This window comes from Triturus cristatus, chromosome 12 (assembly GCF_964204655.1).
Source record: "Triturus cristatus chromosome 12, aTriCri1.1, whole genome shotgun sequence".
NCBI classification, from domain to species: domain Eukaryota; kingdom Metazoa; phylum Chordata; class Amphibia; order Caudata; family Salamandridae; genus Triturus; species Triturus cristatus.
Genome location: NC_140595.1, coordinates 123,286,050 through 123,301,526, shown reverse-complemented (window position 1 = coordinate 123,301,526; position 15,477 = coordinate 123,286,050). Strand labels below are relative to the sequence as shown.

The 15,477-nt window shown below is 48.6% G+C and overlaps 1 protein-coding gene across 1 annotated transcript in view; it reads right to left on the bottom strand.

Moving 5' to 3' along the window:
• CHRNB2 (cholinergic receptor nicotinic beta 2 subunit) overlaps positions 1-14,879 on the bottom strand; it is a 188,537-nt gene extending 173,658 nt beyond the window's left edge. Inside the window, exon 1 of the mRNA XM_085637827.1 lies at positions 13,200-14,879. Coding sequence (XP_085493953.1) covers positions 13,200-13,242 — 43 coding nt within the window. The 5' untranslated portion in view covers positions 13,243-14,879. The remainder of the gene's footprint in view (positions 1-13,199) is intronic.
• Between the last annotated feature and the right edge of the window lie 598 nt (positions 14,880-15,477).

Here is a 15,477-nt window from a genome sequence, read left to right as displayed (position 1 = left end):
GGAATACTTGCAAAAACAAAATACTTTTTTTGGGGGGGGGGGCGCAAACTCAACCCGAAGGTATCAGAGCTCTTTAGATGAGCACCGGTTGCGTTACAGACGGACACATTCATTTTGTTAGGCACTTGGAGATTAAGTGATTTGCCCAGAATCACAGGATGTTGAGTGTCGCTGCCGAGACTCGAATCTCGTTCCCAGGCTTCGAGGTCGGTCGCACTAGCCGTTAGACCACATCCTCTTCAGAACTCTTCATGTAAGTTTTAATATGTTCCATGACGGCATGATGCCTGCACTTGTAAGGTGCATGATGCCTGCACTTGTAAGGTGCCTTGTACCGTTAGGACATCCCCAGGCTTTCTAGGCACCCTTTTTATGCAGTTTTCATCGAACACTTGTGTGTGGTGTTTTGATTGCATCTGGTTGTGTTCAGTTAGAAGATATGTTAAATGTCTTGTTTAGTAATGTTTGTGTTGGTCAATGCAAATAATACAAGTTTGATGCAGAAGTGTGGCTCAATGATTAGAGCGGCAGACCCTGATGCAGAGGTCTAGCCCGGGACCAGGGTTCAATTCCCCGCCTCGACGGGTCTTGGGCTCAAAAATTCCACGGACCTGATAATTCTCGCCTCGGTGCCTATTCCAATCATGGAGTCCCACTCTGCAACTCTGGGCAATAGCTTGCTTAATCTCCACAACAGCCCCCACAACGCTAAGGATGCCTGGCCTCCACCTTGGGGGTGCCCAGGAGTGGACGCCTCACAGGGAAAGCCAGGATGGGTTCCACAGCGGTATTCGTACAAGCGCCTTGAGACCCTTGCGGGTGAGTAGTGCGCTATACAAGTATCAATTTACATTTACGTTTTTTTATGCAGACAAATATCTTTGAAGTGTGTTATGTGCAAGTGTGGCGGTTACAAAAGACGTTCCAGTTATCCAACGAGCTGGGCAGTCAGTGTCCCTTGTTAGGTCAATGTAACATGTGTTCTACATAGGCCCTGTTTGCAGGTGTATGGGGATGGTGCAGTGTTGTCACATAGGGTTTTGGGGGGGCATGCGTGGTAATAAAGGCGGAGACATTCAACAGAGGCAGGACTGTCTGTAGAGGAATTGCCAGGGCTCCTGATAGGCCAGGGCTCCTGATAGGCCAGGGCTCCATAAACCCTAGAAGGGCTGGGGCCCAGTCAGTGGCCTCTCCTCCCGCCCGGCTGCTTCCCCTGCCCGAGGGATCCCTGCTTTCAGAGACCGTGAGATGATTCTGGGCCAGTGACGGCAGCAGCCAGAGCTGGACGGGGAACAAAATGCTGACAAGGAAAATATTTCAATAGTGGCCCCATGCTGCACTGCAGAGGGTGTCCAACAATGTCTAGAAGGGCTGCGTGCGGGTTTGAAAGTATACCTACCAGGTGAGGTGTTTACATAACCAACCATGGCATTACATTCACAGCACACGCTTCCAAATATATTGGCTTCCGAATCTGTAGGTTTCTAATAGAGTTCAAAAGAGTTAATCCTGACCCATTGTAATACTGCAGAGCAAATACCCAGGGGCATTGGTGCTCTGCAGCAGCAAACCAATGTGCTTATAAGGAAATGGCGCGCTGCTCCCTCAGGGCTGCGAACCCTCGAGCCCCCTAGGCCCCCCTCTCCTCAGCCTACTGTGGCTTTTCTCAGGTCCCAGATAACAAGCCCACCCCGGCTGCTGCTGACTACGAGACTCCGAGCGTAAAATCCTACGATATTCTGCGGACCAGAGACGGATTCCGATTGGATCAGGTCGGCGCATAAAAATAACTCCCCTCTGGGGCTTCCGATGGAAGGTAAACTAACCAGATGCCGCTATCTTACAACCCGTACAAAGATTTCAAGAAACCCAGCTCCAGGAATGTGCTATTCAGGGCCTTCTCTTCGGTTAATTCATACACTTATATCTATATATTCGGGAAAGAGCGGACTTTAAAGCCGTGTCTCGTCATGCGGGCCGCTTGTCAAACTTACAAAATGCAGGCATGATGGCATCACAGGATTTCTACCAGAATATTTACATTTTAATATCAACCTGCCACAATCTCGTGGCCAGAACGTCAACTACCACCATATTGTGCAGGTAAGTGTGTAGAGTTAAGCATGGATTTACTATACCGAACTAAATCCATACGTATCTATATATATACTTAGCTACACAATATATACGTAGTTAATATTTTAGCCACAGTATTTAGGCAGATCGATATCTTTGTCCTCGAAATTTTAACATACGTCCCAAGCAAGGTAGGGGCACCTTATCTCGTCTACACCAATGCATTACTTATGACATCACAAGACACCTCGGATTACGTCATTGCTATCATCACCAGTGCCATGGTCAACAATATCACTGGTCACGTGATACACACAGTGGGCATTCTGACATCACCGATGGTGTCATTGTTGGATCACCAAGTACATCACACATGCAATTTTCAGTGACTGCACCTGCATCACATGCATGCCAATCAATGACACACTTAACAGTGATTGTTGTCTCTCATACCCAGTGAGAGCGCTGCCCGCACTAATGACGTCATATGTACATTGTTACTGAGATCTTGTGCGCATCAGCGGAAGCACTGGTTACAGCACGCTTGCCATTGTCGAGGACCTCTGTGATGTCACCAATGGAATGTCTCATCGTAGACGTCACCACTCTCACCGTCAAGGCCATGACGTAAATCGTGAATGCAAGTGGGTTTTTTCCTTCAATTGATATGGCGTGGAAGCCAAGCAGAGAAGATTAGCTGAAAGGGCCTCTTTCCCTGAATTAATTTCTTTTTAGCCTGTTTCAGTCGAGCGGGGTTAAAATATTCAGAATGCAGAAAATATAAAATGTTAATTAAAAAAAGGGTAATTTACAAGTCAAAATCGGAGTTGAGAGGCGCTTATTTCATCGCTGGCTCGTGTTTTTTTTTCTTTTTTTTCTTGCCTGTACCACACGCCAAAGGCCAGACATGCTCCAGTGAGCGCTGCAATGTGCACATTTTCACAGTGGAGGGCTTTCAAAACCCACTCAACTGCTTTATCTGGTGAGTCATGTTCCCCAGTCTCGCCCAACGTAAAGGTCAGAGATAACATTATGTCAGTCCCTAGCACCTTGAAGTATGCATGTATACATGAGGGGTGACTCATTGATGTATCGCAATGCATTGCCAGTTGGGCAGCGTCTGGGCCTAAATGTAACAGTGGCCTTGCTCTGGTCTAGAGAAGCTCGTGCAGTGAAGGGGGCAGTCTGTGTGGTCTTGTGTGAGCTGAGGGGACTCTCCTGTGGGTACAGCATCCCTCGTGGGTAGTGCAGTGTGTCTTGGCCGATGGTAATGGTTAATGTAGCGCTGTCTGTGTCTTCAGCATTAGCGCTTTGTACTCGATGCACGCCCTCACAGCCAGCCACTCTGCCTCCTTCACACACTCCAACCAAGTACAGAAGCACACGCGACACACTGCTTACTCCACACATACACCAGCATACACAAAGCTTCACATCACAGACGCACACAACACCCCCGTGCACCTAGTCCTACGTCTACAGGTACACACAGAGGGGCAGATTTACAAGCCCCTTGCAACATCTTTATGCCGCAGTTGCGTCACTTTTGTGACGAAGAGGCGTCGTAAAAAATGCACCGCTAGGTGACATATTTACAATGTGACGCATCTAGGGAGATGCATCACGTTGTAAAGCCCTGCGTCACATTATACCTGCGTCAGGTATAATGTATGCAGGGTGGGCGTTCCATCGCAAGGAAGCCTCGTAAAAGTGACGCAGTTTTTTTACGACCCCACTGCATCAAAACCTTCCGCCTGCTTGTAGCAGGCATAAGGAGTGATGCAGCACAGCAAGTATAGGCCGCCCCTGAGCAGTACTGGAGTTACATCGTGCTTGCGACACGACTCCAGCACTGCGTCACCTTTACGCCTACAGATGCGTGACGCATTCTGTCTATCCTTACGCCATGATGCGCCGCATTGTAAATGCGGCGCACACATGGTGGTGCAAGGGTTTTTTTAACGTCATGCAAAATAACTGGCGCATCCCTGCAAATATGTAGGGATGCGCCTGTTATTGTAAATGTGCCCCTGTATGCATATGTACTGTTCCACACTAGTTGATGCACTCAACATACATGCAGAACCACACCTACTATCAAAACAAAACACGATACCTCACACCAACACAAACTAAGCATACTATTCTATTTATATACGCCTGAAATACAAAGCTCTGCTCTACTGTCCCTACAACAAGCACATGCCCCCAACACAAACACACACACATCAAACACCTACCATAAACATAAAACACGCTAACTCACACCTAGAGAAACTAAGCATACTATTCTATTTACACACGCCAGAAATACAAAGCTCTGCTGAACTCTACCTACAGCAAACACATGCCCCCACACACAAACACACACACATCAAACACCTACCATAAGCACAAAACACGCTACCTCACACCTAAAGAAACTAAGCATACTATTCTATTTACATACGCCCGAAATACAAAGCTCGGCTCCACTCTCCCTACAGCAAACACACTGCCCCCACACACAAACACACACACATCAAACACCTACCATAAACATAAAACACGCTAACTCACACCTAGAGAAACTAAGCATACTATTCTATTTACATACGCCCGAAATACAAAGCTCGGCTCCACTCTCCCTACAGCAAACACACTGCCCCCACACACAAACACACACACATCAAACACCTACCATCAACACAAAACACGTTACCTCACACCTACAGAAACTAAGCATACTATTCTATTTATATACGCCTGAAATACAAAGCTCTGCTCTACTGTCCCTACAACAAGCACATGCCCCCAACACAAACACACACACATCAAACACCTACCATAAACATAAAACACGCTAATTCACACCTAGAGAAACTAAGCATACTATTCTATTCACACACGCCCAAAATACAAAGCTCGGCTCCACTCTCCCTACAGCAAACACACTGCCCCCACACACAAACACACACACATCAAACACCTACCATAAACATAAAACACACTAACTCACACCTAGAGAAACTAAGCATACTATTCTATTTACATACGCCCGCAATACAAAGCTCGGCTCCACTCTCCCTACAGCAAACACACTGCCCCCACACACAAACACACACACATCAAACACCTACCATCAACACAAAACACGTTACCTCACACCTACAGAAACTAAGCATACTATTCTATTTATATACGCCTGAAATACAAAGCTCTGCTCTACTGTCCCTACAACAAGCACATGCCCCCAACACAAACACACACACATCAAACACCTACCATAAACATAAAACACGCTAACTCACACCTAGAGAAACTAAGCATACTATTCTATTCACACACGCCCAAAATACAAAACTCTGCTCCACTCTCCCTACAGCAAACACACTGCCCCCACACACAAACACACACACATCAGACACCTACCATCAACCCAAAACACGCTACCTCACACCTAAAGAAACTAAGCATACGATTCTATTTACATACGCCCGAAATACAAAGCTCTGCTCTACTGTCCCTACAGCAAACACACTGCCCCCACACACAAACACACACACATCAAACACCTACCATCAACACAAAACACGTTACCTCACACCTACAGAAACTAAGCATACTATTCTATTTATATACGCCTGAAATACAAAGCTCTGCTCTACTGTCCCTACAACAAGCACATGCCCCCACACACAAACACACACACATCAAACACCTACCATCAACACAAAACACGCTACCCCACACCAAAACAAACTAAGCATCTTATTCTATTTACACACGCCCAAAATACAAAACTCTGCTCCACTCTCCCTACAGCAAACACACTGCCCCCACACACAAACACACACACATCAGACACCTACCATCAACCCAAAACACGCTACCTCACACCTAAAGAAACTAAGCATACGATTCTATTTACATACGCCCGAAATACAAAACTCAGCTTCACTCTAGCTACAACAAACACATTGCCCCACATAAACACAAAACACGCTACCTCACACCTACACAAACTAAGCGTACTATTCTATTTACACACGCCCGAAATACAAAGCTCAGCTCCATTTCTAGCTACAACAAGGACACGCCCCCACACACAAGCACACACACACACCGTCCATTAAATATACATGATATAGTTGCCCTGCAAAAACAAGTATGCTACTTCATTTCTTGTTGTCATGGTACAAACACATGAACACTGTCTACTAGAAGTACACACAGGTACAGAGCGGGCCACTCCACGCACGCAAAACCGAGCATACTACACTTTGCATACACGTACAATGCATGTTACACATCCAAGCACACCACCCTCCCCACATTGGCATAACCAAGTCCACCGCCTCCTTCCATTGAAATCCCGTCCATAGGCCAGGTCGCTCTCCACCTATCACAAGCACACACAGACCTTTGCGGATACACTTAACCAAGCACACATTGCGATGCACAATCAAATCCACTGCCTACCCCATTAATGCACAACCACACACATCACACTCTACAGTGAAGCATCTACTGCACATGTATCACATCCCACACACGCATGCGGCCTACTCCCAAAAAACACCCACATGCCAAAGTCCACACATACACAACCAAGCACGCTGGACAACTGCACCACACTACAAGCCTCTGTGCACACCACCTCTTTGTCAGACAACCACACTGAGAGCCACCCCTCATACACACAATCACGTTCACTGCTGATCTGCAAACATACAACCAGTGCAGGAGATGGGGGGGTCCAGCTGGACATGGCATCTAGTAGTGATTAATAAGCCAGATATTATTGTGAGGAAACAAGGAAACCCAAATAAAGCCAACCAGGGACCTTGGAAATTGAGCCATTATTGAGAACTTAAGAGCTATCAAGAGAACCTGTCCAGCCGGACAGAGGTCTAATATTTAACATTTGGAATCCAATGAAAACAATATAAACAAAAATTTCCAAGTGGGACACAAGCCTGCATCCTACTAAAACAAAACCGGACAAACATTAATAATTTTGTTTTAGTAGGATGCAGGCTTTTGTCCCACTTGGAAATTCTTGTTTATATTGTTTTCATTGGATTCAACATTTTTAAATATTAGACCTCTGTCCAGCTGGACAAGTCTAACAAATATAGTACTGATTGGGTCTATATTAATTCCCCTGTTTCTATTTTTGTTTCTCTAGGGACATCTGTTCTTAATAATAGATTTGTTTTGCTGCCACATCTTTACCCCCAATTTATTGGATCCAGGAGTAAATTGTGTACACTTTTAGCACCGCATAGAACCAAAATCTCAAAAAGAACAATTGATGGATAGAATGCCGCTCAATGTCAAACATTCACCCCATGACAGAGATCTGGGCCTAAATCCATCCGTTTATTTTGCTGCTCATGCCATGCCATTCCAGTTCAGACCCAGTCACATGCAAATCAGTATTGACCATGTTAAACCAACAATCTCAGCCCCTTTCCACATCCCTAACACCATTCTCAAGCAGCGTAGTCTGGTAACAACATCTGCCTGGATTAAATGCTAAAACAGCCCCACATGACATCGCTAGAGGAATGCTCGTGAGCAAGCCTGTCCTTCTCCAGTGGGGTTGGGGGGGGGTCGAGGAGAGGTTTCCTCCAGTTGAAAGAAACTTGCTAGCAAAAATGGATCCAAGTGGTACATATTACAGCCCAATGTTTCTCATCTGTGTATATCATGACAGAGCGCCCAGGTCTAAAAGCAGCGCTCTGGCCTGTAGTCCATCGAAAAGTTCCCGAATGGCCAATCCAGCCATACCCACAAGGTTCCACTTCACACCAAACACAAAAGACACACTCTTCAACACGATGCTTAATTTGTGCTGGAGTTGCAGGTGGCGGGCCCTGGCTCCCATTTTCATTTTTTTAGACTGGGGCTTATTTGTCATCATCAGAGTTTGACCACGAGCAAGAGAGAGAAAGTAAGGTAAGGGAGAAGAAGAAAGAAAGAAAAGGGGAAATTGTGTCAGAGGAAGGAAGCAGGGATGACAAAGAACCAACAAGGGGGTGACCAAGAGATAAGAACTTGTATGGTGATGGAGGAAAGAGGCATGAGGTGGAGTCAAGACGAGCCAGCCTTTGTATTTGGAAGCGAGACTTTGTATTTGGAAGCCAGCCTCTGTATTTGGAAGCCAGCCTCTGTATTTGAAAGCCAGCCTCTGTATTTGGAAGCCAGCCTCTGTATTTGGAAGCCAGCCTCTGTATTTGGAAGCCAGACTCTGTATTTGGAAGCCAGCCTCTTTATTTGGAAGCCAGCCTCTTTATTTGGAAGCCAGCCTCTGTATTTGGAAGCCAGCCTCTGTATTTGGAAGCCAGCCTCTGTATGTGGAAGAATGCCTCTGTATTTGGAAACCTGCTTTTGTATTTTGAAGCCTGTCTTTGTATTTGGAAGACTGCCTTTGAATTTGGAAGCCAGCCTCTGTATTTGGAAGCCAGCCTCTGTATTTGAAAGCCAGCCTCTGTATTTGGAAGCCAGACTCTGTATTTGGAAGCCAGCCTCTGTATTTGGAAGCCAGCCTCTGTATTTGGAAGCCAGCCTCTGTATTTGGAAGCCAGCCTCTTTATTTGGAAGCCAGCCTCTTTATTTGGAAGCCAGCCTCTGTATTTGGAAGCCAGCCTCTGTATGTGGAAGAATGCCTCTGTATTTGGAAACCTGCTTTTGTATTTTGAAGCCTGTCTTTGTATTTGGAAGACTGCCTTTGAATTTGGAAGCCAGCCTCTGTATTTGGAAGCCAGCCTCTGTATTTGGAAGCCAGCCTCTGTATTTGGAAGCCAGCCTCTTTATTTGGAAGCCAGCCTCTTTATTTGGAAGCCAGCCTCTGTATGTGGAAGAATGCCTCTGTATTTGGAAACCTGCATTTGTATTTTGAAGCCTGTCTTTGTATTTGAAAGACTGCCTTTGAATTTGGAAGCCAGCCTCTGTATTTGGAAGCCAGCCTCTGTATTTGGAAGCCAGCCTCTGTATTTGGAAGCCAGCCTTTGTATTTGGAAGCGCCAGCTGAGGGCATAAAAAAAACTTTGGGCCATTGTAGTTACTTTTTAACCCCACAAAATAAGCACTGATTGCACCCCATCTGCAAGGTCCAGTTCCACTTAAATCCACTGATGGGTCACTGAACCCCTCCACATCTACACAGCCAAACATGCTGGCCACTGGAAATACACCCAACCAAGCCATCAACCCCACTCCACGTCCAGGCACGCAAACACACCGTTCCCTTCCACTTACAATCGGCATCCTGCACACTTCACATGCACACCACTGAGCACAGTGTCCGCATTCACACACAAAACACCAGGCATAGTGGGCCATTCACCATACCCACAGCCAAGCACAGTGCCTCACTTCACATACAACCAAGAACTTGTCACACTCCATTTGCTCAGTGCAATCAACACAGCCCCAATCCCATGCATTCATTGAAGCACCTTTATCATCCAACACACCGTCCCGCTCCACATAAAAAACTACCCACCACGTACACACACACCACCAGGCACAATTCACCACTGTAGACGCAAATTGCCAAGCATGTTGCACAGTCCCCGTACATACAAACAAATACAAAGGACAGAGTGCACATACACTTGCATAACATATTATCCAAAGACACTAAACACACACACTGGCCATTACACATATACTGTGCTCTCTGCACCACTCCACATACACACAAGCTCACAGCCCCATTCGACCTGCACAGATGTGCAGTGCTTCCCACATCTGCTATCATACACACTATCGCACCACACCTCCTCAGACAATGCCTACTGACTCTCTCCACTTAGAAACAATATACACAACGCTACGCTCTACACGCAAACTCCATTCTCACTGCCCACTCTCCAGACACACAAAGGGACACTTCTCCCTCCACATATAATAGGCATACTTGCAACTAAGACAACATGCACTTCCTGTCTCCTCCTGCTAGAGACACATCACCCACACCAAATGAACATACGTGTCCCACTTCCCCCACAGACATACACAATACCAGAGTCACATCCACTCAAGAAGGATGACTATCGACTTCACCCACAAATATAGAGGGCAATTTACAGAAAAAGTAGCAAAACTACACTTGGTTTTTTACATCTACGCCAGAGAGTGGTTTTTACTACTTTTTGGAATTTGCAAACTCCTCAAGTAATTCCCATGGAGAGCAGCACCTGGTGCATCTTGGGAAATCATGTGATTTCCACGTTTTGAATACATTCCAACAGAATTCAACACTCCGTACACTGGAAATGGATTCCCCGGTTTAGAGGCACATTTTTTTTGTTTTTTTGTATATATTCACCCTGAGGAACCCCTCCCCGTATACACCACCAAATTTTAGGGTGATCCATTTCCCCTACCACTCTGGAAAGGGTATTTACACCAGCGCTTGGTTGAAGTAAATAATATACGGTCGTTACCAGTCTGGAAAGGAAAATGGCTGTAGTTTGTGAACCCTACAGATGTACTGGTTTTTGGGCGCCCATAACCCTCCAAGGACAACTACGCCATGGCAAACACAGGAATGCACGAATCTGAGAGGAAGTCACCTGTGTGAAGATTGGTGCACTCAGCGATTACTGCCCACTAAAAAGTAGGGGGGGAGTGTGCGTGCGTGTGTGGGTTTTTTTGTTGTTGCAGTTTTATGCAGCACAAACCCAACCCGAAGGTATTGGAGCGCTTTACGTGAGCGCCAGTTGCATTAAAGAAGGTCACGTGGTTTTTTTGTTGGGGGGTGGGAGGGGGGGGGGGGTAGGCACAGGTAGAGGGACTGGTTTACCCAGAATCATAGGCTGTTGTATTGACTACAAGACGTAAACCTGGCTCCCCAGTTCCAAAGTCGGCAGCTGTTGCTGTGACGCCACACCCTCCAGTGGCAGTGGTGATTTCCTGGCAGGTGTATCTGATCGAAATGTGATTGTAAACTTAAGTTTACGTCTGATTGTGCCTTTGTCAATAGGCCCCATAGATTGCTGCTTGTGCTGTTTCATCCTTGTGGGTACCCCCCCACCTCACCCGCACCTGTTCCACCCCACAGATGTGCCTGCACATCAGCATACACCAACAGAAACTTCCCTAGACACATACGCACAGATCCACAAAGAAACACGTGTAGCTTACTGGGGTCTGTTAATGCAGGCGCGTGTCTGTGTGGTTGGGTGTTTAATGCTGTATGTGTTTGTGTGTGTATGAGGAGTGTGTCAATGCCCCCACGCTGCCTCTCGCCCACCCACGCACACCCACGCTCCCGTGTTTGTCTGTTAGTTTCTTTCAGAGTGTTTCTGTTGTTTATTTCGGTTTGTTAGTGAGTTCGCGCCTGTTTCGTTTCCCCAGTTGATATTTGTTACTGTAGGTGTGTTCGTGTGTTTGTTAGTGGGGGTGTAATTGTGTTGGGTTTTGGGCGTGTATTTTAAGTATTCGTGCACTCGTGTGGGTATGCCTGCGATGTTTCTTAGAATATGGCTCTGCCCGAGGAAAAGGCACGAGGGTGGTGGTGCGTGTGTGGGAGCAGGAGGTCGAGGGCAGTGGTGGATTAGCAGCGAAGGACCCCTTCTTAATCTGACGGGCTGCAGGAGCCCAGCCTGCAAAGAATCTGCTGCATTGGCAATAAAAAAAAAAGAGCATTTGCTGTCATTGACCCAGTTCCGCCGCAGCCCGGCACCAAGGCCCACTGGCACTGAGGCCAAATACCATAAAATACCACGCATTCATGGCGGACTTCGACTTGTGGTACGTCACGTGCACGCTGCCTTCAAACAAGATGCCGTTGGTGGGGCCGACGCGTTCAAACGGAACCTGGATTCTAGAACGACGTGGAAACGGCCAGCGACGAGAAACCCTTTAAAGGCCACGAGTCGCATATTTCAGCGGCGGGTTCCCCTCCCCCACCCATTCCGGGCAGCCCGGGATGTCTCCCTGCCCTTGGCCCGCGTTTTACAACAATTGTGTCCCTTTCTCCCAGCTGAATACATTTTTTACTAATGTAGTAACACGCCCCCCCCCCCCCCCCCCAAAAAACACGTTTGTAAATAATGAGGCGCAGATATAAAGGGCACGGGACGAAAGGGTGGAATGCGTAGCAGAAAGGGGACTACGATCATAGCTATTTATAGAGCCTCGCGCGCTGTGGCAAGGGAGTTTCTGGGCGCTTTGCAAGAAGCGCCAAGAAGACGTGTTTTTTCATGCCACGTCGTAGCGTGATGAGGCAAGATATATTCGTGTCTGCTGTGCCGTGTTCGGTTTTGCTGCGTCATGCCATGACATAGTCTACAATGTTGTATTAAACTGCGTTGTGTTTGATTTCTCCTATACAGATTGTTATCTTAAATTGTCTAGTGTTACATTTTGCTCTGTTAAATTGTTTGCGTTCTGTGATTGATTGAAAAGTGTTACTTCGTTGGTGTATTGTTGAATTGTATCATGTTGAGGTTACTGTATATTCTGATGTGATGCGTTCAATTACACCGTGATGTGTGTGACTGTTACATGGTATTGTTTATTAGAATAATTTATATTAGATGATATGTGACGTCACGCAATGGGATGACTGTCATATCAAATGAGATGATTTCCTGCTGGAGGGTATGTTGGCAGATTAAACTGCGTTATTAGATTGCGTAATCCTATACGATGTCATGATATGTTTTGTCAAGTTATGGGACGTTATGCTACATTATACCATGGTTGGACTAGTTTTGTTATAATGTTTCAGACAATGCTTCTTGTGTTTGGCTTGGTTATAATGTATTGCATCATGTTAAGAGATAATTATTCCATGCCATGTAATAAATGTGTTAAATAATATTTGTTATGCTACATTTATGCCACTTCTTATATTTCAGTGTTTATGCACTCTCGGCCGTTTGGTGTCACTTCGAGGCTCCACAGCGAAGGAGGGGGCAGCGGCGGCTCGTATATTGGGGTACGCGGTGTTAAGTTAGAGGGGGAGGGGGAAGGGCGGCTCGTATATTGGGGTACGCGGTGTTAAGTTAGAGGGGGAGGGGGAAGGGCGGCTCGTATATTGGGGTACGCTGTGTTAAGTTAGAGGGGGAGGGGGAAGGGCGCGTGCACACACACGAACAGTGAGAGGCGAGGGCCGCACTTACTTCGCAGGGATCCGCAGAGGCACAGCCAGAGCAGGGGAGACATCCTGCGAGAGCCGGGCCTTCACTGCAGCAGCGGCATCCTACCGGGCATGTAGCGCCCACAATCCGAGCAAGCACTATAAGGAGGTGCACGAAGAGACGCGATGAGCAGGTGGTCCGCGGACCTCGGGGCAGCCACAGTCCTTACAGCCGTTTCCGCAGACATCAGAGGATGGGGCCTCACATGACCTCACGGAGGGGGAGGGGCGCAGTCCTCACACAAGGCTCACAGACCGGAGGGCAGGGAGTCCACAGACCTCAGTGCAGGTGGTCCCTGGTCCTTCGAGAGGGGTCCGCAGCCCTCGGACCGTGAACGTCCACGGACCGCGCGGCAAGGGGCCCACAGGACAGGCCTGAGAATAGAGACTTCACAATCTCAGAGTAGGACGCCCACAGACCTCAGAGTAGAGCGTTTACAGACCTCAGACAGGGCGTCCACGACCTCGCGGCAAGGGGGCCACAGGGCAGGCTTGAGAATAGGCACTTCACAGATCTCGAGTAGGGCGTCTACGCACCTCAGTAGGACGTCTACAGAACTCACAGCGGGGCTTCACTGAACTCAAACAGAGGGGTCTGTGGCCTTGGAGCAGGGTACGGACCGTTCACAGCAGGGGTCCACACACCAGAAGGACAGACAGAAGCGAGTCTCCAGCCCCCGAGCTAGGAGTTCACAGCCCTCAGGGGAGAGTGGCACAGACCTCAGAGCATGGGTGTAGCGCGGGGCAAACCGAAGTCCATAGATTTGGGTGATCCACAGACCCCAGAGCACGGGCAACCTATGGCTGCGATCCTATGAAAGCAAGAGTCCACAGACAGGAGGTGACGGAGCCCACAGTCCTCAAAGCGGGGGCGTCTCAGACCCGAAACCTGAGTCCACAGTCCCCACGGCAGGTGGTCCGCTGACACCACAGCAATTGGTCCAATGCCCTCAGAGCAGGAAGTCCACAGACTTCCGTGCAGGGAACTCCATAGCCCTGATAGCGGGGGACCCACTGTCCTCTGCAGAGGGGAACCCCCGTATTTGGATCCAGGAAATACCCGTCCTCAAAGCATGGGGTTAAATGTCACGGAGTCCTCGGAGGTCTGCTGAAACCACAGACCACGGAGCAGGCGATTTGATGACCACAGATCAGGGGAATCCACAATCATCATAGCAGGAGAGGAGGAGGGGCGACCACGGTCTTCTGTGCACGGAGACGCACATATCTCAGACGGACGGGGTTCTATTTACAGGTAGATGACCCCCGCCCCGCAAAGCATGAATTCTCTGTCAGTCCCGGGAGATTCACAGTCCTCAAGGAATGACGTCCAGAGCGCCTCCGCTGACTCACAACCTACGCCTGGTTAGGGAGAGGAGGAAGTCGAGGCGCTAGCCTGCGCCCGAGTGAGGCACCAGGTCAGGCAGCCGGGGCCTGCCGAGGAAGAGGCGGGTCCAGGTACCCGGTGGGCAGGAAGCAGGAGCCAGCAGAGGCTTCGAGGAGACCCTTGATGCGCGCAGGACACCGCGCGGCTGGGGAGGACGGAGGTGGGGGCCGCAGGAGGAGCAGCCCAGGTGGCGTGAACAGAGGGGCGGGGGTCCTCGTGCAGTCCGGGGGGCTGAAGCGGGCAGCCTGGGAGCGGAGAAGGTAGGCGGCCGGCCAGTATGCTGCAGACACGGAGGCAGGCTCAGCCTATCCAGGCGAGCGGAGAGAGAACATCAGAAGCGGCCTGGCCCGGCCCCCTCCCGCTCCTTGTCCTCCCTCCTCCCCCCTTCTCCCCCCATAGCTCAGCCACTGAGCAGCTGCTGTGCTGAAGATGGTGAACTCTTATCATCTGTCCTGCAGTGATGAGCTGTGTCCACCCTCACTGATGAGCCGTGTCCACCCTCACTGATGAGCTCTGTCCGCCCTCACTGGTGCTGATGAGCTCTGTCCACAGTCACCAGTGCTGGTGGCATGGTGAGCAAAAGAATGATGGATTTAACCCAGATCTCTTGACTGGGAGTGAAAGTTTTGATTTGTTCTGCATTCCGTCCATCAATTGTGTGTCTTTTGTTGAGCTCTGTCCACCAGCACAGGTGACCACTGTCCACTGGTGCTGATGAGCTCTGTCCACAGTCTCTGATGCTGATGAGCTCTGTCCACCATCACAGGAGACCTCTGTCCACTGTCACTGGTGCTGATGAGCTCTGTCCACAGTCTCTGATGCTGATGAGCTCTGTCCACCGTCACCAGTGCTGTTGAGCTCTGTCCACCATCAC